The sequence below is a fragment of the Symsagittifera roscoffensis genome, chromosome 1, assembly GCF_963678635.1.
Source record: "Symsagittifera roscoffensis chromosome 1, txSymRosc1.1, whole genome shotgun sequence".
NCBI classification, from domain to species: domain Eukaryota; kingdom Metazoa; phylum Xenacoelomorpha; order Acoela; family Convolutidae; genus Symsagittifera; species Symsagittifera roscoffensis.
In genome coordinates, this window is record NC_087062.1 from 83,785,513 (window position 1) to 83,811,828 (window position 26,316).

General features: G+C 36.1%; 2 protein-coding genes across 2 annotated transcripts in view; both read right to left on the minus strand.

Moving 5' to 3' along the window:
* LOC134851282 (uncharacterized) overlaps nucleotides 1–26,316 on the minus strand; it is a 534,247-nt gene that overhangs the window by 41,687 nt on the left and 466,244 nt on the right. The gene's annotated exons all lie outside the window — the stretch shown is intronic.
* LOC134857124 (atlastin-1-like) lies at nucleotides 5,676–7,717 on the minus strand. The gene has a single exon (XM_063873497.1). It carries the CDS (start codon nucleotides 7,695–7,697, stop codon nucleotides 6,069–6,071), a length of 1,629 nt encoding a protein of 542 aa, XP_063729567.1. The 5' UTR covers nucleotides 7,698–7,717; the 3' UTR covers nucleotides 5,676–6,068.

A 26,316-nucleotide genomic window follows, 5' to 3' on the forward strand; every position in this document is an offset into this window, starting at 1 on the left:
TCTGCTTTCAGTGAAAACTATCAACCTTACAGAAACATTGCCAGACTAGGACAATACAACAGTAACTAGTTGCAGAGCAAGTAGCACAGAAAAAACCGACCACAGGAATCAGAGCAGAGAAAATTAAAATCTTCAAAGAGTAAAAAATGTTATTTCAGTTTGGGATGATTTCCAGGTCCATTATTTCGCCGACTTATAGATTCAAACAAAATTTTCAACGCAATGGGTTGTGAAAAAATTAATCTGAAAACATTTTACTGCAATGACGATCGTAACTCAAAGAAATTATTTGCCGAAAAAAAATTGAAGCACAGATATCCCGTTGCTGTGCAAGGAGCGCAAAGTATTTTAAACAAAAAACGTAAATCAATGAACACAAAATCAAAAAAAAAATTGTGTTCTCTTAATTTTCCAGTTAGTTGTTTAGTTAATGTAATTACATTAGTCAAAAACCTGTGTAATAACAGATATGTGTAGCTGAAATGACTTTTTACAAAATTGATTAAAATCGTTTAAGCAAAAAAGGAGCGAAAAACAAGATTAAAAATCAGAGTTGGAAAATTCAGAACTAATTTCATTTGTTGAAATTGTTTCAATCGGAAATAGCCATGCTGTGATACGTAAAAATTGTTGTCGTTTTTTCTGTGTGGTGTAATGAAAGGATCTGGACAAAAAAGTAAAACTTAGTCATATTCGACAGTGATAGAAAAACAGGCAAACTGGACAACAGTTTTTGAAACAAGAAAACAAAAAATCAAAAAAAAATATAATTTCGATTTTTCGTTTCAGTTTTCTGCAGAATTTTTTTGAATTATTAATTCTTAAAATTGTGTTAATATAACTGCAAAAACGAAATAAACTCGAGTAAAACTATGATGAAGCATAAATATGCTATTGTAAACGGCCTTACCTAAGCATAAATAAGCATGCTCGCTAGCTGGACTCGCTCGAAATCAAGCTAAAAATCAGAAAGTTAAACCAGTTTTTTCTCGCACTGGAAATCTTGTAACTTGATTAGATTCAAGACTGAAAGGGCTTTATTATTATATATCACTAGACCCATTGCGATAATGTTTTTGTGGTACCACATTTTGGGTAGAAAGCAAAAAGAAAGAACTACAAAACACGCCGATTACAAAGTTTCTCTACATTTTTCGAATGATCAGAACAATAGACGGCAGCCCGACAACTCAAGTTTCCCAGAAAAACATCACATTTCAAACATCGGAACCTGGAAGTAAGAAGAAACGTGTATGGGCTGTGTAAGAAAAGTATTCTGAAGTATGAAGATCTAGTTACCGATTACAACACTTGCTCTCGCGAAAGAAAACAAAAATTGGAACACCTGAGTCTCAGCGATCGGTCAAGAAGTAAAACACAGGCGAAGTTGCACTTCGTATACACAAGCAAACATATGACCGATAACATTACTGGGAAAAACTTAAAGAGTAAAACTTAGAGTCTACAAAATTTCGTATGTGACGCACACCAATTATGAGTCTACATAATTGCTAAGTGACACACGCCAATTATGACGCATTAGCGGGACCAGTCAATATGAAAAAAAAATTACTTACTAGCATGCCTAAATTTATAGAGCGGACGCACTTTAACTAATATACGAAAAAGTTCATTAAAAATATCCTACCCTGCTACATAATTGCTAAGTGACACACGCCAATTATGACGCATTAGCGGGAACAGTCAATATGAAAAAAAAAATTACTTAATAGCATGCCTAAATTTATAGAGCGGACGCATTTTAACTAATATACGAAAAAGTTCATTAAAAACATCCTATCCTGCCCAGGTTTGAACCCTCTCATTTCGCGGGTCTCCTTCCCTACCTCCGCGCTACAGATCCATGATACCTTGAAGCTAAAGTGCTATTTGTTATATAATAGTCTATGTTAATATCCTTAGCATTGGCTGTACTTGATAAGTGGTTATTGTTCAAAATGAACACTTTCGAACTGAACACTAAAATTTGCGACTAAGGTTGGAAAAAAAAGAGTTCATACTATCACACAAACTTTGCTTGGGTAAAAGTAAATCATTTGAAGAAACTAACGCAATTTTTCTCGCTATTTTTACTTTGCCACATATTGAATAGCATTTTTTCGAATAACAATGTCACATTTGGAAAAAAATGTCATATTTTTTTCAAGCATTCCTCTGAAAGCTTTCATTTGTCCTTCCTAATCCATACACGGAAAAGAATGCTTTCCGCAGTAAGACAAACTATTGAATAAAACAACTGTTTTTTCTCGGCTTTTTTTGACAGCTTCGTATTCGTTTCAGTAGGCGATTTCAAGGAAATATGATGACAAAAAAAACTCCGATGCTGATTCCTTAATTAAAAAACATAAACAAATGACTGGATCAACGATCGTTGAAAAAAAGCTTTCGGATACCAGGAAAACGAATCCAAAAATCATGTAGATTTCTGCTGTATGTTTCGTAAAAAGTCCGGATTTTCAATGAATAAAGCTTTCAACACACAGGCTAAGAGAAAAATCGCACCACTCACGATGCAACACAAACTTGGCATGGTAAACTAGCCGACAGAATATGAGACGGGGGCCCTAAAGTTCGAAAAATTGATCTACAAACATTTTCATGCGTTTCCCTCTATTTGCATTGAACAAAAACGCCAAGCCTATTGAACGTGCAGTTAGCATCTCAAGGAAACTTACTTACTCTTAACAAAACTGACGATACTTGAACAGACACCCGTTGAGCTGAAACACAAGGTTTCCATGTTCCACACCAATGCAAGAGAAACTTTTTCGCTCATCAATAGACGCAATTTAAATAAGGCCACTAAACCCATAACACAAGCCGGAAGCTTTTATGCTGAAAAGAAATATGAAGTTTTCATCAATTGGAATTCGTAAATTGACCATTAATATAAAAAGCAAACCTTCAATAGAACGGGTATTTAAAAAGCGTACATGCTCGAAAAATGCCTGTTGGTTGACGAGAGTAGAGATAGAGTTATGATGGCTAATTTCACCAAAGTCAAACTGCACGCAAAGTTATTTACGGGATAAATGCTAGTACCCGATTGCAAAACCCTTGCTAATGATGAAGGTTAAAATCTGAGATTTTGAAGTTACAGCCATTAAAAAACACAAAATTTTTTCCAGAGGCAAAGCTAAACTCAAAAGAGAAAACTGCAAAAAAATAACTCTAAAAAGAAAAAACAAGGCAAAATAAGGGAAAAAAAGCATAAATGAACCTAGCAAAACAAAACTTTCTAGGTCGCTTAAAAAACTAACCAACGATCGCTTTAAAAATTACTATTACGAGGTGCAAATAAAGCAGCTAGAGTAGCTAGAAAATTGCCAATGCTAAGCATCAAAAACGCCACCAAATAAAAATGAAACCATTTTAGTATGCCGTAATTCAACCTCCGACCTATAGATAAGAGTCTCACTTCCCCTTATCTGCACCAGAGTCGCTTGCTAGTAAACTAGCCCAAGCCACCAATAAAGCAGCTACAGATGCTTTTGAAATTCCAATGCTTGACAATATAAAGTGCCACCAAATGAGCACCGTTATTTGCGGTCAGGTTGGAGAAAAGTCATTTCGTAGTATTACACTACGCTCCACTTGTTTAAATAGATTGGGCATTTAATTTGCACACAAGCTCAACATATTTCTGTTGGTTGAACAAAAAAAGAGATGAGGAAAGAGTTGAATGAATGATTCAGTGATTTCGATAAAGAAGTTTCCTACGTGAAAACAAAGACGCATTTGAAAAAACAAACAAATTGCAGTAGAAATACATAAAAATTTCAATATTTTTCCACAAAGGCGAAGTTGCACTTCGCATAAACAAGCAAAAATATGACCGATAACGCTGCTGGGAAAAACTGAGTGAGTTGAACTTTGAGTCTACAAAATTTCATAAGGGACGCAAGCCAATTACGACGCATTAGCAGTACCAGTGAATTTGAAAACGAACGAAAATTACCAATTGCACATGTCTCAATTTATAGAGCGGACGCATTTTAGCTAGTATACGAAAAGTTTATTTAAAACATCCGACCCTGCCCAGGTTCGACCCTGTTATTTTGTTGCGCGTCTCTTCCCTACTTCTACGCTATAAATCCATGATACCTTGAAGCTAAAGAGCTATTTGTACTACAAAACTGCTCGTATCAGTGCGTCAATATTATCAAATAAGTACAAACTAAAACAAGACTGCTCCTATCAAGTCGAAGCCCTGAATGTTCTGACTGCCTTTTAAGGTATATGGAGCAGTAATAACATGAAAAAATTCCATTGAAATGAAACTTTTTTTAAAAAAAAAATTGAGATTTTTGTAAAAATCATTCCCCACACGCCATATAAAGTACAAAGTAAAAAATTTCGCTCCTAGTAACAAATAATTACCGCAAAAAAGCTTCCTTCAACCAATTTGGAACGATTTCTAAGACGGATTGAATCACCGCTTAAGCGTTAATAGCGCGAAATATATAGCGTATTCATTTTCCCAAATTGACCAAAATGGCAATTTTTAAACCCCCCATAACTTTACAAAAAATGATCAAAGGTGAAATATGATTTCAAATTCAAGCTAAGGACAACAATACCTTTTGAATATAACGAAAGAAATTTTGTCAAAAAAGGTCAGTTAAAAAGTCGAAACTTGTCAAAAGAAAGAAAACCACCCCGAGCAGAAATTTTCCGTTACTTTGGTTATTGATCAAAAAGAACTTTCAAAATGAATACATTTTATCGCAAAAAAAATTGCATCGCAACAATACTTGCGACTTAGGTTGGAAAAAAAGATAGTTCATAGTAATCCACAAGCTATGCTTGTGTAAACAAAGCAAGCCAGAAAAAAATCAATGAAAATTGAAGTAAAATTTCATCAAAAAAATCTGCTCATTAAAAATCCTTACTCTTTTTATTTTGTTCAGCATATGTACATCATTCGAAGCCGTATCAAAAAATGAGCGAGCCACAAAATCAATCAAAAATGGGCCAAGAAATGTTTTTGCGAAAGATCAGACAATTTGTTCGAGCTCTCTATTTCTAGCGTATATACATGAGCTCTCTATTTCTAGCGCATATAGATGAGCTAAAAATATAAATAAGCTTTGTGAATGCGATGAGATGTTTTGAATAAAATTATAATTAGCTAAAAAATCTGATTGCGGCTCGAGCTATCAAAATTTGTTGGATTACTTCTTCGCCATATGCGCCCTATAATAAGCTAACAATTTGAATTAAAATTATGCAACAAGTTGAACGATGTGCAAACCCAGACAAAAACTTTGCGTGGAAAATTGCGAAACCCTTAATAATTTCAAAATTAATTAAGCCAATGTAGGTTATGCTGGATGGAATTTTTCATGCGCGAAGGAGCGAAAGTTTTGTCAACCAATCAGAGCGAAGTATTCAAAAGTTCAAAAGAAATAGGTGATAAATTCAGTGAATTTTGGACAATTCAAAGGCAATGATTGGTTGAAAATTTTCGTGCATTCGGTCCTTTGCACATGAGAATAAACACCGGTTTTGGGATGTCGCAAAATTGAGTAAAAACCACAAGCTCAATATTGCAATTCGCTCGCGCAAAAAGCGCGAACAAAAACGGCGCGTCAATTTCTTGAATCACGATCACTCAACTGAATTCTAGCTTAGTTTTAATAAGTAGAAAAACAGGTAATTTTAGAGTAAAATTGTTTTTAAATTCATCATTATCAATTATAATCTGATAAAAAATATTAAGCAAAACGGGAAAAAATATATAAACTGGTGCTTAAGCCATGCAAATACAATGCATATCAAGGCCCGAAAAGAGGGCATACTTTATTTAATCAACTAATTAAATACATAATTAATTAATTTTAATGATTGACAGAAGAGCAGGTGATTTGAAATCTACCAGACAACACCAAAGAAAAAGCTGTGATTGGACTGAAAGGACTTGCGTGACATACATAGCAACACTCTACTACATTAATAGGGTTCTCACTGCTCTAAATATGATATAGCTATTTGCTCTTTTAAAACTACCGGCAGCTCTGGAGTTTTTCTAAAAAAAACTTTGATTTCTATTTATTTTTCGCGGTGTCGCCATTGGCGTTGGGTTGCTGTTGAGTTTGAAATCGGTTGAAATTTGAAATGGCTGTTTTTTCAGTCACCTTCTGCACAATATTTGAGACGAAGTTGTCCCAGGCGACTTCAGCAAAAGTGTCAATCACAGTCGCCACTTCCCCATAATCCCCCGTAAGTCTCGAATACGCCCAGGTACATAGGGAAAGAATCACCACGCCCATGATGATGTTAAATATGTTAGCCACAGAATAGACGCCAAACATCACACAGGTTCCGGAGAGCAAATAACAAGCGATGACTAATATGAACAATGTGAGGGGGGTCTTGGCCGTGTGAAACAGGTTTTTAGCTTCGTTCTGCTTAGTGTAACTTACGTATATTTCGGTTAATTGATCATGTAACTGCAGCGCGTACTGTTCGCTGAATTCGGATCCTCCCATTTTGCGAACGGATTTGAACTTTTCTAAAGCCTTTTCGGAGAGATGTTTGTGATGGGTTTCCATGATTTCTGGCTTCATATAAGGCTTGTCGCCTCCGCAAAATAATTCCAGTTCTCGCTGGTACAATTCTCTGGCAGCGGAAACAGCGGCGAGATTGTTCGCCTCGGCAGTGGCTTGCAGCATAGTCTTTGGCTCCGGTAGCTCGTCACCTTGGTATATTTTCATGTACGATTCAAAATAAGCGACCAGATCGGACGCCGTGATAGCCTGGTCGTTGATCATTTTACACTGCAACTTCTCGGGACTGAAGAGATACTTGACAAGGTCTTTCAGTTGGTTCTGGAATTCCACCTCTATGTCTTTTAATTGACCCACAAATTCAGGCGAGGTCGCCACTTTCAAGCCAGGGTGTGGCATTAGAAAACAGTCAACATGCGAAAAACAACTACTTATATGACCCCTTACATTTCTCAATTCATCATGCTGCTTCTCGGAAACTTGTAAAATTTTAGACAATTTTTTAGCCCCACCTTCTGCGCCGTATGGGTACTCGTAGGGAAAACTCCAGTCTCGAACCAGGAACACTAGTCTCTGAAACGGCTTCCCTTGAGCCGATTGCAATGCAAGCCTACCGTACTCTGTGAACAGTTGTAAGTGTTGCAAGTCGTCCTCTTGAACATTCATGCTAATATTGAAAACCTGCACCGAACTGATCATAGTCGACAAAGCAAAAATGGTCGCACAATCCCTAACCGTGGACTGGTTATCAAAGGATCCCTGCGTATCCATTAGCAGAACAACAATTTCATCGCCCGAGTTTGTCTTCACGAAGAATGGTTCGCTCCACATCAGAATTCCGTTCGTGTCTCGTTCGGACCCACTGCGCCACGAAAAGCCAAGTAATTTATCTTCAGCCTCGCCAATCCAAGAGTCGTTCCGAGATCCCGACACTGCTTGTCTTTTTAGGTACCTTAAAAGGAAATCTAGGAGGAACGACTTGCCCTTTCGGAACGCTCCGGCGACCGAGAGTACCATGACTCGTTTGTCGCGGACATGAGGCCTCTGGACGACATCTTTCAGTGCATCTAAGTTCAATTCGAAAGTGTGATCGGGTTTAGCTTCTATGATTTGTATCGCGCGTGGCTCGTTATTATTAAGTTCATTTTCATTGTGATTTTCAGTCATGGCTTTTATCTAAAATAATGATTTACTTTCCTTAATTTGAGTGACATTTAATCCTGAATTAGAAGCATGTAAAATGACGGACTGGGTTTATTATTTCAAACTCAACAAATTAGGAATGTTTCGGGAGCCGTTTGAATTGACTGTCACTTTCGAAAATTGTTTCAGTCGAGTATAAACATGAGTTGGTTGCATTGGTTTAGCAGTTGGAGCGATGGTCTATTTGGTCAACATTCGCGTGAATTTAGACTGCGGTTGTTTACTAGCAGGGCAAATTTGAGGCAATAAACATGGAGGTCGTCAGCGGGGTATTAACGGTTGCTTAACCCATAGCCTACATACTAACCAGCCGAAAGCTCGACACTTGTTGAAAAGCTTTAAACTCGTTTTAATTTCTACGAACTACAATAGTATCTTCCATTGGTAATGACTCTCGCTAAAAAATTATTTGACAAAACTTTCTGCAACTTTTAATAGCAACTTTTTTTAAATTTCGTCATTTTTTCGTTCATATCGAAAATATTGGGCAATTCTGAATTTGAACATATGCCAAACATTTTCTAATCGGCTTCATTTTAGATATTTCAAAAAGTACGGGCTGACAATGGTAGTGTAGGGGGGAACGTATTGCGGCAATGATTGCCATGCCTATTAGCACAGTTGCGATCAAAATGGGTTCGAAGTGATTGACAGGCGACACGCAACTACCAACTCCGCCCCTCATATAATCAGCCCAAACCCAACTGGCTCCAAATTGAGAAAAAGGAGAGCGGGTGGATAGGGAAAGGAGAAGATTCAATACCATCAAACAAAATTGTGAATAAGCCAGCCAAAGTATAAATCAGCCGAAAAAGCGCAGTATATAAAAACCAACCGATATGTAATTTGAACGAAACTTGAATAACTGTTACATAACTTTTACATTTTTAATATACTTTCGTAACTGGTTACATAACTATGGTTATATAATGGTTACATAACTATTATATAACTGTTACGTGTTTTCGGCTGCTTTACATGGTAGCTGGTTTATACTTCGGCTGGTTTGAATACCACCACTAAACAAGTGGGGTCAATTGAAGGGAAGGTAGGCAAAGCCAATGTTACCATTTGGCAACTAGCACAACACACGCTGAGCTGTTAAATAACGCAGTCAACAATAACAGGCCAAATTTGGTTCACAAATTATGTCCTGTCACGAATTTCTATCAACGCTGACAACTCGAACAATATTTTCTGGTGGCTGACCAGAAAGTTCGGCAAGACTGGCCGTAGCAGAGGGCGAAACCCTGAACATGCCATGCCGCCTATGCTTGGCGGAGGATCTGCTTTAGTTTTAAGGCAAAAAATGAAAACTTTTTTGAAACTGAAATTTCTCCTTTTTTTCACCCACTGCCTAGCAATTTCAAATACACGATGCCAAAATTTCCTTCTTGCAGCGCATGACGTAACTTAACTGAAAACAATCGCAGGTGAACTACCTTTTTCATAAAACTCGCTCGATGTCGTTCTTCGTCTTCGTAGGGCGTTTTCGAGCATTACTGCCCATTGCCCGCCATATGTATATCTCTCACAATTGCTTTCCACTGCGGCCTGTTCAGTGAGTATCTTTGGCCAAATCGAACCAGCTTGCCTCCCAGTTCTTGTGGGTCATTTTTTGGGGTTTCAAGAAAGGGCGGAGTTCCTTCTTCACTAACCGTCTCCACGAGTTCTTTACTCCACCGGGGGGTCTCTTCCAGTTGTCGGCTTTCTCAAATTCCAGGCATGCGTTGGGTATCATGTTGGGTTCCATGCGTAGGGTGTACCCTAGCCATTTGAGGCGTCTTTGTTGTACGGTGGAACTCATGGTGTCTGTCGGAGCACCAAGGTTTCTCAGGCATCTGCAGTTGAAGGAGTCGAGGCGTTGAGTATCGGATGCCTTGACTGGCCAGGATTCACATCCGTACAGGAGCACGCTTTCGACACATGCTTTGTATACTTTCGATTTGATTCTGGTCGGGACTGATCTTTGTTTCCAGAGCTTGTCTAATTGTTTGAAGCGTCCTGTTGCTTTTCCGAGGCGGATCTGGATTTCGTGTGACACGTCACCATCGAGTTGCAGGTTGCTGCCTAGATAGGTGAAAGTATTCACCCTATCGATGGGGGCGTCATTGCAGGTCATTTGGTCTCCAGGATAAGCAGAGCAGAATTTCGTTTTGGATGTGTTTATATCAAGACCGCCTTTTGCAGCGGCGCGAGTGACTAGCTCAAGAAGTGTCTGTGCGTCTTTGATATTGTCTTCAAGTAAACAGATATCATCAGCGAAGTCTAGATCTGTAATTACCATATCGTCAAGGGCGATGCCAAGGGGTTGGTTTTCCGTTGCTTCGAGCAATGCCCAGTCGATTACAAGGTTGAACAAGAATGGTGCAAGTATCGAACCTTGTCTGACCCCTGAGACAATGGCAAATGGGTTAGATAGTGAGTTGTAAACCCTGACTGTACTAAACGTTTCTGTGTACATGGCTCTTAGGATTTGGAGGATTTTGGATGGGAGGCCGTGACTCTCGAGGATGCACCAGATTGTCTCGCGGTTGACGCTGTCAAACGCAGCTTTAAAGTCAATAAATACGAGAACAGTCTGTCTATTGTATTCGTGTCTTTGTTCTACTGTTTGTCTGATTGCAAATATTTGATCGCGACATCCGCGCTTCTTTTTGAAGCCAGCCTGGTTGTCTCTAGCAACTGTATCATAGGCTGGTTCGAGCCTGTTTTTAAGGATCGCCTCTAAGATCTTGAAAGCGATATTCAAGAGTGAGATGCCATGATAGTTTGAGCATTTGGCTGTAGAACCCATCTCCTCCTCATCGTGGTGCAGGGGTGTACCTGCACTGCTGCCAGCAGTGTGGGGCTAACGGAGCTCTGGCATCCCAGGGAGTGGCGAACCCTCGGATGTATTCAGCCATGTACCCATATGAAAACTCGATCAAACAATTCACTGTCAGCTACGGTTCCCGCGGTACCTGGGGCCCCCAACTCAGCCGCATTGGGAAGCAAAGCCAAGTCGGTCAATCATTCCAAATCTCAAATCAATCTAGCTACTTGGAACACACGCACACTCCTTCCACCGGAAAGCCTCGCACTAATGGCTTCAACGCTAAAATCACTGAATATTCAAGTGGCCTGCATCCAAGAAACCCGATTCCAAGGATCCCCCTCCATCAACATCAACGATGTTGCAGACACTCCCTCCTATAAATTTTATTGCTCTGGATACGATGACAAGCAGGGGCTCCATGGTGTTGGTATAGCCGTTGAAACAAAACTAGCCAACCACATTATGGAGTGGAGACCAGTTTGAGCAGTTTGAGCCACGATAGTTTGAGCATTCCCCTGTAGAACCCATCTCCTCCTCATCGGTATAGCTACACTGATGTCATTCAGATGGCGAAAGGGTTAAAACAGGTTAATTGGCGACAAAATTAGAGCGGAGACAAAACTACACTGTGGAGACAAAATCATCTGAAAATTAAAAATGCCTTGAGCAAAATTATTGAAAACTTTTTCACTGCGATCATTTTTTCTTGATTCATTAGCTGGGCATTGTTAACGTTCATAGACATCAAAATGTTCATAATAGCTAAAAAACGCCGAATGAAAATATTGACCAAAACTTTACTTGTTGAATTGCGTCGTTTTGATTTCGCCGAGATATTGTTTGGCAGCGGAATATGAGTTTTAGTGATCGGTTTTTGAAGCATTTTCTTCCAACAATTCTTGCAACAATTTTCTTCCAACAATATTCGAGTATTTTGATATCTATGAACGTTAGCAGTGCCCAGCTAATGAATTAGGAAAAAATGATAAGTACGAACTAAAGAAGACTGCTCGTATCAGGGCGAAAACCTGGATGTTCCGACTGCCTTTTAATGTCTATGGAGCAGTAATAACATGAAAGAATTAAATCTAATAAAAAATGATTTTTTTATTTGAGACTTTTGTGAAAATCATCCCTCCGCACGCCATATAAAAATATAGTGATAAATTTTGCTCCTAGTAACAAATCAAATATGGCAAATAAGTTTCCTTCAACCAATTTGGAACGAATTTTAGGACGGATTAAACCTCCGCTTACGCGTTTAAAGCGCGAAACATATCGCGCGTTAATTGTCCAAAATTGCAATCTTTAAACCCACATAACTTTACGACAAACGATCACAGGTGAAATACCTTTTCAAATTTAAACTCAAAACAACAATATCTTTTGAATGATATTAAAAAAACTTTAAAAAAAACCGCTTATTAAAGAGTCGAAACGTGTCTGAAGAAACAAAAAACACGCCGAGCACAAATATTCCGTTACTTTCGTTACGAAAGTCGGTAAAAAAATATACTTCAAATAGTATTGTTTGCGATTTGCGTACAAAAATGCTCTGACAGTCTATCACTATCAGCGATACCACCTTGTTCAGATCAAAAATCTGACCAACAGAAACACCACAAAACTGACATTTTTGCCGACCTATTTCTGACAAAGGCTAGAACTATATAAAAAGGTTTTGAACGTCGAACGTTGAATTTCAATGAATTAAAAAGGGTGGGGGCCGAGCCTTGTGTCATCAATGACCTCAAAAATATGGGTTCTTTTCCAGTTTCCCACCCACCTAGTAAAGTTGCATTATAAGACTGCTTAGAACATGTTCATGTAGTAAAAATCTGTCCACTTGTTCACACTGACACCTTTCAATTCAGTTTAGAACATCAAAATCAATTTAAATAGACTTCCGTAAATCGAATTTCGGAAAAAAACTGAAGGGGGATGGTCAAAGATCCAAAAAATTAAGTTCAGTTACACTTGCAGTATTAGCTAAATTCAATCCAGTTGTCACGGTAACCTTAGCTGTGTTCAACAATAAATATAAGGACTATTCGGTTCATTCTGTTTTAGTATAAAATATTTGATCTCTTTAATTATTCAACACTACCCCTTTTGGTACCTAGTAACGAATTACCACCCCCTATAATGAACTAATTCAACGGATAAACATATATATAACCTAGTCATGAATCTCCCCCTTTTGCAAAAGGAGGGGCATAGTTAAAATATCCAAAATATTAAGCAATGTTCTTTGAACTACTTTTTGCTACCACCCACATTGAAAAAGTGGGTCATTTAGCGTCTGCGCATGTCAAGAAAACAATGGCGTCCAATTATCCAATTTGATACGATTTAACATTATTTGTATTCATCCAACAATGCTAACAGCTTTTTTTTTATTCTTCGCAAGAGCCGTAATTTGATGACCGCCCATTCCACCCACGATTATTTTAAACATTTCCTGTTCAGTTTTCAGAATTATTCTCTTAATGTAATTTGATATTTTTTTCTTCAAAAAACAACCATTAAATTAAAGCAAAGTCACTCAGTAGGACTAAAGATGTCATTTCTTTTTCATTAACAACATTTGCTTTCGAAAAACCAGATTGAAAGCAAAAAAAAATACGGCATAAAAACAGATCGAATAAAATGAGTTAATATCACCAGAGCCAAATGAGAAAATGCAATTTCGCAATCATCTGAAAACAAATGATGATTAAAATGACTTGATTGCATGGCATGCTGTTGTGCCATTCCTATTCCATAATCTGAGAAAATCATCCTTTTTAAATCATGGCCTCAGGTGTTTGCTAATTAAGTTAAAAAACAGAAATTAAAAAATGTAGGGAGCAGGAAGTGCAGAAAACGAGCACATTTCATAGCCATAACAAAAGCATAGATAAAAATTAATTACCGAACAAACAAGGACAGCCGCTCACTGTGCAACTAGAACATAAAGTTCCGACCGCAGAAATTTAAGTTTGAAGGGATAAAAATCTTCATTCGGCGTTTTTAAGAAAACGGGCAATCTTGAGTATTCTGTTTTTACACATAAGATTGGCTACCCGTAGCGGATCTAGGCTATACTCGAGACTTAGGAAACTAGAAAGTTTACATCGAGCTACTTTTTCAAATTGATTTTCAGAGCTCTCCTGAAACGGTATTAAGGCCCAGTTTCGTCAAATTTTAGTTATTTTTGTTTAAAAAAACAAATGCTGTATTTGATCCCTTTCTGAGAAGTTTGACCAAAAAAAGTGAAATTTTTGGCCAGCGCACCCCCTTAAAATTCTATAGCCAAGTCGCCGAAGGCGCCTTTAGAAAAAATTAGGGGCTGGGAAGAAAAAAATTGACTATGTAAAAAATTTCTAAAATGGGTGTCGAAATCCATGGGGATCTTTTCTTCTACGCGTTGGATTTCTTCTACGATTTAACTATATGATTTTCCAATGTCTTCGTGACGTACAAATAGCCCATCAGGAAACATTTTTAACGCAAGAGCCATGTCATGATTTGTATCGTAAGCAATTTCGAGACCCAGTTCAGATACTTTTCTCAGAAGACTTTGACACAGGTGAAAGAAACATCCTGATAGATGCATATCAAGGAAATTCTTGACGAAAGATTGAAGCACGACTGGTAACCGAGTTCATTTTTTCAACGCATGTTAAAAACGATCATAGGTTTTTTTTTCGCAAGAAAAGCATAGTTACAAAATGGTGCAATTACAGAGATGCTAATACGGATGAAATACAGTTCATAAATATCTTTGCGCATTACTTAAAATAATTTATCTGCCAACCATAACTTTATTTTTCAATAAATTTTAGTTTTTCAGTGTCATCAAAAATTGAAATTTGTTCGTGATCCTCGATTGCTCTATCGAAACGAACGAATATCAAAACTACGGCTGCAGGGACAGCAGAGAAATTATATTCATGTTTTGCTGGATCGAGACGCCATTCTTACCAGGTTGTGATTAGCAGACCAGGCAAGCTGAGTGGCTAACTTGTCAGTTACTGGCATAACAGCAGTGGCAACCGGCAATAGTTGGGGTCACTGCTTCGCTCAACTCTTTAGGGTGACTTAAGAGATTTCTAGGATCATATTTTCCAGCTGAAATGTCATGACTGCAAGCCACGCTTTTCAAAAATCTCGTAATTTTCTATTACTGCATTTGTGCAACACTTGTGTTTGATATTTCGCCCAGAACCACCTTTTATTAAGTTTGTTTTTCAATTTGAGTTAAATGGTACGATGTTAGAGAATAAAGAGTCAAGTGTTGAACATCCTCAAACAAGCCCCTGATGCCTACTACGTCACATGATGACAGCCGAAACGAAACACAAAAGTTCTTAGACAATTATTATCTAAAACTAAAAAAAAACCATTCAAGTTCACTACTTCTACAGACTTTTATTCACCCATATTTCTCAGATAAAAAAACAAGGGAAACAAAACCAGCCAGAAATCAATAGCAGCCAGGACCTTATAATGAATAGTACTGGACAAGAATGGATGTGTTTATGTGACAGATAAATTAGCGCCCAATCTAAGTGACCAATAGTAAGTGAAACACTAATACTACCATTCGCCCCAATAGAGGTTATTGTCAATCAATATTACATTGCTACATTAACATTGACATAGAAAAATGGAATTTAATTTACTTCTCTGACATTTCTAACACGCATTCAAAAATAAACTTACCGGTTACAATGACTTTTCGATGTAATATCAAATAGGATATTACTTTGCCAAAAACTGATTCATTTATCAATCTACAACCTTTTGCTATGGGTTGTTGCTGCATTGATAAAAGCCAATTTTGGATCACAAATACACCTGCTAAAAAGTTCAGCATTTTCAATTTATCGGAGCGTGGATAAAGACCTATCTGGGAGTACTTCGCTGTAGCAAATCTTGCATGCAAAAATTTTCAGGGTTTTAAAAAATTAGAGAAATAACTTACTACCAAGCAATATAATGAAAATTCCTCCCAAAGTAATCCTTAATTACCATCTTTAGGGCGGTTTATTAGGCCGACATATTGGGAGGAGGTTGAACACGCCCATTCAACGGCGCCCGTAATCCCGATTGAGCTACCGCTTGCAATTCCAGGCCTAGACCAAAGAGATCTTCGCTGGTATCATAATCGCAAGGGCAACCAGTTCGCATCAAATTTTAGGGCCAGATTCAAAAGACTGCTTCAAGTCCAAAAACAGAGCTTAAAGTTCTCAACTAGTTCGAAAAAAACAGTTGTGTAAAAAAGATGCAGAATGCTTTGAAAATCCATATTTTAAATGACCATTAAGTCAACTTAGTTTAAACTTCATCAAAAGAACCATAAGGCTGCCGAGTATCATGTATACTTATTTCTTATTAACCATAGTTCATTCCAATTACAAGCAACGGAATTTGATGAATTACTTTTTTCTATCAGTGAATAAACTTAAACGACACATGATGATGATTTTGTAAAACCTACCAACCATGTTAAGTTATGACAGCTGTAGTCACGGGCAAGACTTTTAGTCTACGAAGTAGAAGGGTAGTTGGTGAGGGGGTGGGTCGAAATACAGGAAGGGGGACAAGGAGGGTGGGGTGGAATGGCGGAAGTAAGCCAGGGCAGCCAGGAGGGAGGAGGACGGACGGGTGGTCGCGTGAAATCCAATTAGACGAAGGTCTCCTCACAGGAAACCATTTCTTTTTCAGCCTGGATAATTCACCAACGCTCCATGACACATCGCGACAGAGCGAATGTAGAATCACAAGCATTGGCAATGTTCTTAACAAACTGATATCAATAACGGCACATCAAAATATATTTTCCAACAATTCACAAAGAGCACAAATAATGGAAAAAAACTTGTTTTAAATTGAATCAGTTTGAAGCCTTGCCCGAAGTAATTTTCTAGACTTGCTCACATTCCATGCAATTTTTGCGCCCCGGAATTATGTCTGCGTGAGAAAATAGGATTTTTTTTTCACAGGTTTGACCATTTCAATTGACGAAAAAAAAATTAATAGTAGCTGGCTGACGCAAAGAATTCCATAACTCTACCATCTTTGCAAAAAAAAAAACGTTTCATTGTATTTAGCGGGTGTGGTGGAGGACAAGCAAAAAAAATTCAGGGAAAAAATCGGTTTTTTATTTATCAAAAGTGATTTTCCAATTGCCTCCATATATGCTTCAAAATTCAGAAAGATTTTTTAAAAAGCAAAAAGTTAGCAGACTTCACAACTCCATCTACGACATTCTCGTCAACAGATTCATTAATCTAGCATCCATGCCATGGTAGCTTCCATTTATCCAGAATTAGATTATTATTTGGAATATTTGCTTACATAGTTACATAGAACAGGACAAGGCAAAAACTATTATGTCAAAACAAACAAAAAAAGACAAAGATTTCATAAAGTAGGCATATTCGACTGTCATAATAAAAGAGGCAAATTGGAAAACAGTTTTTGTAGAAAAATGAAGTTTTGATTCCCGAATGGCGCCAAAACCTAATTCTACTTGAGTAAAACAAAGTTTTTCAGGCTTAAATTGAGCATAAATCAGTTATTTTAAGCCTGATCGCTCAAAAATTAAGACAAAAATCAAAAATTTCACACGGTTTTTTTTCGATACAGAGAAAGTCTTTTCAAAATTTTTAAAATGTTGTTCAAATCAAGACCGAAATGGCTTGAATATGATGTATCACTCGACACTTTCCAATATTTATATGGTAGGTGACTTAGCGTAAACAACAAAAGAAAAAAACTAAACCACGCCCGAATATAAAGTTTCTCCCCGTTTAAAATGGTCGGAACAAAATCAGGATAAACAATCAATGATATAAACATGCCTTGAACGAAATTCAACTTCAAAAAACCATAGCCGACATACAGTTGGAAAAGTGGCAATTAACGCGATTCATCATTTAAGGAAATCGAACAAAAAAAGGATTTTCGAAAAAATTTCAACATTCGAACTTCCCAAGAAAAAATACATGACCTTACAGCAAAGCTCCTGGAATTGCAAGAATTTTTTAGCTTTGACACTTTTTCGCTAGAATTCACCCAATATGAGAAAACTGAATCAATGCGTAAATTTTTTATTCCGCTGGGGAAATCACCTTTCGTAAATAGAACTCTTTCACGTTTTTCGCACTATATCTGCTTTCATAATCGGATGGTAAAGTCTCTTCCTAATTTACAGCAAAAGAATTTGAATTGAACTTGAAACAAAATCGAAAATCATAACGAAAAAGATAAAATTTGGCGTGAGCAAATTTTTCCTGAAAAAAAATCAACACAACCTATTCAAAAGTCTTCACTACGTTCATTGACACTTAACAACAACAACAAAAAACGGGACTCGAACTCGGTCCTTCAGACTTTTCGGCCAAAAACGCAATTTTTTGGCCAAAAATTTCCAAAACAGTGCTGAAAAACGCCTTTTTTGGCCTGTTTTTTTTCTTCGAAAACTCCACTAAACGGCACTTTAGGCCAGCATTTTAGCAAAAAAAATCGCCTGTGTCGCAGAAAAATGTAGTACATTAGGGTCCTTAAAATAATTTAGGAAAGCTCAAAAAATCAATTTAATTATTCTTTAAAAAGAAACAAATCTTTTGACAATTTTACGGCGAAGAAGTTCTCTCGGAGTTAGTTCAAAAAACAATTTAAAAAAACATGGCAATTTTTTTAAATTGAACACAATGAAAAATGCTTAAGTTAAAACAGGTTCAAAAATGTAGAAAAAACTGTTGCGCTAGCCTTTACTTGAAACAGAATCAGTGAAATGGTGGTATATAAACCAGCCGAAGAATCAAACACAGCCAAATGACAGTTGGAAAAGAGAAATGAACGCAAAGAAGCAAAAAAACGGATTTGTTTTTTGAAAAAACTCAGCCTTCGAACTTCGAAGAAAAACAGATGGCCTAAAATCTCTTTGAGTCCTAGAACAATTTATTATTGACAATTTTTTTATGAAATTAACCCAATTTGAGAAAACTGGATCAAAACGTAAAGATTTTATTTCGCTGGAAAATCTGAAAATTAAATTCCACTTTCGAAACTAGAAGTCGATCTCGTTTTTCGTGACCTGTACACATTTGCTGTTCGATAGTGGAGTTTGCCTTCCTTCTAACAATGGAAATGCACTGAACTTAGAAAGAAATCACAAGTCAAACAAAAAGAAATCACCAAGACCTATATAAAAGACTTCGCTGCGTTCATTATTCTTAACCAGCCGAAAGGTCATATAATAGTTATGTAACAATTGTTGAAGTTCATTCTTATGATGTAACTTTCCGGCTGGTTTATACTTCACTGCTTTATTCACACTCCAGTGAGTTATCGGTTTTAGAAAATTAAAATGATTGGAATGTAAAATTAGCCATTCTAAAAATTGAATACCTAAAAATTGGGTTAAAATTGAATATCTAAAAAGGATATGAACAAACGATCTGATTATTCACAGACTTCTATTAGCAGCTTCCGTTGGTGTTATTTTAATCATACCATTTCCACATCCTACTAATGGTACAAAAACCAATAAAAGCTCCTATTTTGTCGCTTAATGAGCTCAGCAGAAGAAAGTGTTCAAAGACGCACACCAAAAATCGCGGGGATTCATTAACTTAATTAGAACAACTACAATCCATTTTGCATCACAATTCACATCTATATTTTTTCTAAGTCAATGAACATTGCCTCTAAACTGAAGGCTCGAAGACTAATCAAAAAAGACAAAAATTTAACGCCTAGTTGCCGCATTGCTGTTTGCTGATTTTTTATACAATGCCCAATAGTCATAATAACATCATCTGCACGAGTAAAACAAATGTTAGGACAATTTTCACAATTTCAGATGATAGCAAAAATTTGGTGATTATTTTCAAAACAAGAGTAGCCGGTCACTGCATAAATAACACAGTATGATGCTGGCTTTACGTGAATAATCTCTTGTATATTCACCTTTGTTTTGACGTTGTTTGTAATGACTAAAGTATAAAAATAAGCTATTCAAACTAATTCGTCAAAAAAAAGAATTTCGCTTTCTGTAAAATTATTCACTCGTTGACAACATTTGAGTCTGAATCGCAACAAACTCAGACCTATTTCACTCAAAACTTATTAGCTTAAATTTGAAATCCCACCTTAAACCATTAATTACTTCCCCTTTTTCGAAAATGGTCGGATCAAAAACTGCAACTGAATTATATGACTAGTTGGTCGAATTTCAATAGGCTTTCGGTAATATACTTTTACCGCATTAATCCACAACTTTTGAGAGAGAAAAAAGGTTCAGAACTTTCAAAAAAGGCCAAGGCTTAGTGATAAAACAAAGTCATTATAAAAAATAAAACATGAAATTAATCTCCATAAATTAATATTTTAAAAAAATAGCTAAATGGGATTCAAATTTGATACTGATTGACATGATCAAAGTGGTGATTGACAAGCTAATTGGCAGCCAAATAGCCCAAATAGTACAATCCAAAATAGGCTCTACAATAGCCTAGTCGAGCATACTGTCTCTCAAAAGGTCAAAATGAGTCCTTTTGAGAACTTAATTGACTATTCGATACCTCTTTGCATTGAGTTGATGATTACTGTTACTACACAAAAATAGCCAAAAAAATCAATTTGATACTAATTTATAGTATAGTATAGCGCACAGGTGAACGACCCGCAATCAAAATGTACAGATACTTTTCATTTATTTCTTAAGTTGAGCCAAATTGCTCTTTTATTAAAACAGCAAAAAACTAATAAAAAGACTACAAAACAGTCTGCTAGAGAAAACAAAAATCTTATTATCATTACATGAGAACAACATCAAGAGAAAAACTAAAAATATTATGAAAATCATGAGATCAATACCTCACTGGATTCGGACTTAATCCAATAATCAATAGGTGGTCTAAGTCAAAATAAGGCGACAACTCGCACAAAAAATCAATTAAGAAATCATTTAAAAGAACGCGCAGCTTAGTCCAGCTGGTCTAAAATTGACACTTAAAGTAGATGTTTTCGCAACTAAGCAAGCTAGTGAAAAGATCTTTGACTCCGCAAAGCAGAAAAATAATGATTTCCTTCAGGATTCGACATTTGTTAAACTGAGTATTGTAACAACCATCTGATTATTGAAAAAATTCAATTCAGCATATGGAATAAGCAGGAAATCCTATAAAAGGACGCATACTTCGATTAGTTATTTGAACTAGAATGTAACTATAACATCTGTCATTATTGATACCCTCGCAAACGCTCTGTTGACAACCGTCAGAGAAAACTACTAAGCCGACAGAAATGGAAAAATCAACCCTTGTTTCTTGGGACAGTCGTTCTACTGAGCGATACGTTTTACGGCACAAGTATGAAAAATAGTTCCCGCGATTTTTGAGAAAATTTCAAAAACACTCCCAGCTTCCGAAGACTCGAAGCACAAAAAAATTTCGTCGCGGATCCATCTAGATTTTAGGGTCCGAATTATCATACTTGTACCCCCTTTAAATCATGATACCACAAGACAACCTCGTATTGTGCAGACGAGAGCTTAGTCAAACAAGGTTCGTAATAACACACTAAGCTGATGGCAAGTGTAAATAATGCATAGTATGTATTATTTTAGTCACTTCTCGCATGCACTTATGTATCTCGCCAAGTGCCCTTTAAAGTATGAACAAATTTCAATGAAATCTGGCCCGGCCTGATAACGCCCCGAAAATTTGCGAGACGTATATTTTTTTGCAACGTCAAAGGAAAATGTCGACCTGACAAAAAACAAAATTTTTCATCAAGGCTTAATTGCTAGTTAGATTTGAAATTTCGTACTTTCAGCCCGCAATATTTTCGATTTGTCAGATCTGAGTTGCCTAACATTGATTAAATATTTTAGTCAAAGGATTTGATTCGGGCTTTTTACGACTAAGACAGCATATAATCACGCAACTGAAAATCAAATCAATTTTTTGGTTATTAAATGTTCGCAGAATTATATCAATCTGTAAAAAATGTAGCTCGCTACAAGATTTATCATTCAAATTTAAATGGGGGTGATATTTATACATTATCTGACAATTTTTCAAATTAAAATAATTTAGCTGAAATGTTTGAAAAACCAGATTTTAAAAAAGTTATTTCTATTTAAATTAAAGGATTTTTTTTTTAATTTCTACATTTTCAACAGCATATTTCCATGTTTCTGGAACCAATTTGAGGTAATTCATTTTATTCCTGATTCAGAGCATGATCAACGTGGTCGTGGAGTGGTAAACATAGTCCTTCATTCGAAATGGTAGTATTCGGAACTCAAACAAGATGAATTTTTTTCTGGTCGTTTGGCGCTATTCTCGTATGTTTCAAACTGGGAACAATCAAACTTCACAGGCCATGAGAATCCGTATCTTTTCATCACAGGATCACATCCCTCCCTCGATTGTTCGCACAATTCGCGGCACGGAAGAATTATCTGCACAAAATGAACTATGTTAGTTAATTAGTTAATAATGAGTGTTAATCAAGAGTATTTTCAGCTATCAAATTGTAAATCAGATAAAAACTAAAGCTCTAATATGCTTTAAAATCTACAGTTTTGAAAATACACTCCTATCATAAAACAGTCTCTGCTCTATAATTTTTTCGAGGAAAACCCCGCGCCCTCGAGGAAAAATATGCGAAGTGATAATTTTCGGATAATTATTTATCAATAAGAAAAACCTCGTCTGAATCTGGAAGACATAATGGAGTATATAAAGAGCAGAGGAAAAGGTTGAAGTGATCAGCACAACCCACATCCAGCAATGGCCCAAATTGGTTCATATCTATACCGGCCTCATCTTGCTTTTTGTTTTCCAATCGATTTGGATAACTAGTCAAGTTCAAGCAGACATGCTAGACACATAGCATCACTACACTAGAAAGTCATTTCTTACGCCCATTTCGAAAAGTAAAACACAAAAAAAAACAAAAAAAACTCGCCTAGGCTAAAAAATCAAAGACAACAAATAACACAAACACTAGATAAAAAATAATTTGATTAGCTAAGTAACACTCCGCGTAGCTTTTTGAGCCAGAAGATTTAATGCACTAAATTGACATCTAAAAAATATTCACTTCGACGAAAACAAAATTGAAGCAAAATAGTTTTTTTTTCACGAGCTACGCTTTTGTCTGCTTGAAGTTAGACGCAAAACTGGTGTGATTGTTTCCGAATCCTATGCTCATTCGAATAGTGATCTCCTCGCACTTTTTGCCTTTAAATTCGGACGAAGCCGAGAGATCTCGGATTGAGACTAACAGGAAGATACCGATGGCGAAGTCATTAGATATTTTATGATCCATCATGGTTCAGTAGATATTGGTTCTAGTAGATAAATAGGGGTGATCTGTTTCTTAAAGCTGATAAAGTTACGAAAATATTGGGCTAAGAAAGAGCTTTGCCTCTGATACCCAGAAACTTAGTTCAATTACGGCGACAGAGTAATAACGGCGATAAGTATTGGACGTTTCAGCGCAAGACTTATGCAATATTACCGAATTGAAACATAAACAACTCGCGAGTTGTAATTTACCATTCAAATTCAATTTTAGCAAGCAACTCAAATTAGGTCAAGAGCTTCTTCAAAGTCAAGAGTAGTTGGCCCAAGTATGCACTAAATGAAAACTCAAAGCATTTTTTGATTTGTATTTTTAAGCTAAACATAGTAGAAAGTTGCACTTACATTGGTGGACCATATAAACTCAGTTTCAGACATCTCAAAGTCGACACTTGACAAATAATTATTCAAAAAATTACATCAACCTAGAGTCAATTGTCAGAATAACCTTCTATAGAAGTTTCATGGTACAAGGGCTTTATCTTTATTCCAGGTCTGAAAATGCAAGTTTATAATGTATACAGTAAGAATTTCTAACGGCGTAAAATTCTAAAAAAAAAACGGTCTAGTTTAAAAAAATATCAAACTAACCAATGAATATTTCTCAAGCGATCGTTTCAAATGGCAATCACGAATTCACGCCCTTTGAAAAATATTGCTTACAGTAAAATAGTATTTTAAGACCTGGAATAAAGTGGAAACAAAATCTAATAATTTCACGAAGAGTTACATGATCATTTGCTTTCGAACGATGTAAAAAGTTTATTTGGACTGTAATTGATGTCCAAACTGCTTCTTAAAATAGGCTTTTTGAAAATTAAAATCCTGTGAGTCAATCCAAACTGTTTACAAATGAAAAAAAGGTACCAATTTTCCAGGAAGGACAAAAACGATGACCCTTCAGACTATAGACTTACTTCGTTTCAGACGAGCCTAATCATATGTAGACAAATTGAAAATAATCCGAAACACTTCGTTTGGTTTCAGACCAAAATTGAGCACTGTTGACATCATTACATTTAAAAAAAAAAGAATTCAACGTCGCTAACAAACAAAAATCTGTTTTTAAACCTCACGAAAGCTTTTGATACGAATGATCACTCTTACTTCCTAATGAAATTGAAACTAATGGGATTCAGAGGGCCTGTACTATGAATTTTGGATTCTTCCCTTAACACTCGGTATCAGTACATCGAGGCAAACTCTTTAAAAAAACTTCAACCAATATATCTTGAAGTACCTAAAGTATCTATTCTTTGCCCACTTTTATTCTTTCTTTACTTGAACGATTTTCAAATAGTCGGGATAACACAGGGGTAATTTTGTATGCAGATGACACTGTTCTGAAGTCCACCAACACAATAGACTATATTTCTCCCACATATCGATCGGCTTTGCTAGAAGTAAATGATTGATTATGAAAGAAGAAATTGACCATGGGCCACTGTCGGACACCAAAACCGGAAGAAACTGTCAATTTTTTAAGGGTACCCAAAATTAAATGTTTCAGGTTTTAAATATCTTGGAATTCATCTCGACAGCAAATTGAGTTTTCATCAGCATATTGATCAGGTTAAAAATAAAGGTTTTACAGTTCTGTTGAGTGTTTTTTTTTTCCAATAGCGAAAGTTTTTATCTGGACAGCGATTAATAGTTGCTTATAAAACTTATGTGCAACCAATCATCCAATATACAGTTTTAGTTTATGCAAACACCGACAAAACCAATTGTTAGAAAGGGAATTGAAATTCAGATAACTTATAAAAAAATAACCTGAAAAATATTATATACTGAAGAAAATTTTTTGCGAACGAAAATTTAAAATTAGCCCGCAAACTTATCCGACAAGAATGCACGGTTGATCCATGGAGATAGGCCATATCTGAACCAGGGTTAAACACAAAATATAGAAGAGAAAACCAAATCAAAAGCTAGCTAAATATAATTAAACTCAGAGAGTTAATCAGACCTAAATTTCGAAAAAGGTTTAATATTGTTATAAATCTTTTTCCGCCTGAACCAGTTTTTTAAAATGGATTCAACTGAATAGTTTTAATCCATATTTTTTGAATATTTACATATCAGGAAATACCATTTTATTGGGCATGCTTTGAGAACGGTCTATTGGATCTTAGAAGACAGCTGAAAACGGGCCATGCTGGCTTAAAGGTTCTCTTTATACAATTACGATTTGTATTAGTAAAATACTATAAAAACTCAGTAATTAAATATCGTTTGGATACAATTTTTTTTATGATAATTCTATAAAAAACAGACAGTCATCTTTAAAAAATGAAAATGAAATGAAAACCTTTTCCGCAGTATGAAAAAATTAAAAACTTAACAAAACAACCACACTCCATATTTTAAAGGAAACCCCATAAAACAAAAATAGCCCTAAAAAACTTCGCGTATCATGCAGCTATCTTGAATGATTGAAACATTCAACGAACTCAAATTTGAAATGCTTGAAATATTTTGATTCAAATTAGCTCAAACATTATTTTCTTTGCTGGACTAAAGAATTTCATTCAAAGCAACGCCTTTTTATTCAACTTGGGAACCTGCATAGAATTCTTGTTACATCCAGCTACATTTAAACGACACTTCAGATAACTTTTAGAAAAACTTAACGAAAAAATCGATATTTCAAAGTCCTATTTTTCAAAACTTTTTTTAGCGTACACCACTCATGAAGAGAGATGGACGAACAGTTCAGATATCTGATCAGATAGACCACAGACATTTAAAGCATGTCGGCATATGGTATAGCTGTAAATATATAATGTTAAAAAATATAGGTTTGCGCACATTCGGAATTCATCCCAAGCCTTGTGAAGAGAAAATTACAGAACATCAACGTATTATATTCTACTTAATCAATGAGTTTGAAGGCTAAAAAGAACATCTCATTAAAATAATTCACTTTGAGCCCCAAGCGCATTCCGCGTCAGCTTTCTGTTTGTCATTTAAAAATTTAGCTAAAATTTTTTGGGAATTTTAGCTTCCTATTGAGTTTTGACTGCTAAAACTCATACGGATATCATACGCTTTTTCGAAATTAATTTCAACTATCATTTGAGTTTTCTCTTAAACCCAAATAGCCTAGCCAATCAAGTTTAACAACGTTGTTTTATAAGCTTATGATATGATATGCATCCGTCATTTTGCATCACTAATATTTTAGCGTTATCTTCTGCTGCTAATTTTGAGCTGTTCTGCTGCTTATTAGCTGTCAGCTGTGGTGATCGATGTGCAAATCTACATCTACAAATTTACATTTATGGGCTCAAAAGTGTACCAAATCTTGAAGCGTATTTGCTACGGGTAAACCTTCGCCAATAATGTGTAACAAAGAATGTGTTCAACAGATTATGCGCAAATCACAGACTTG

Excerpts from the sequence above, each read along its gene's own strand:
- LOC134857124 (XM_063873497.1), bottom strand. The coding sequence starts at position 7,697 with ATGACTGAAAATCACAATGAAAATGAACTTAATAATAACGAGCCACGC.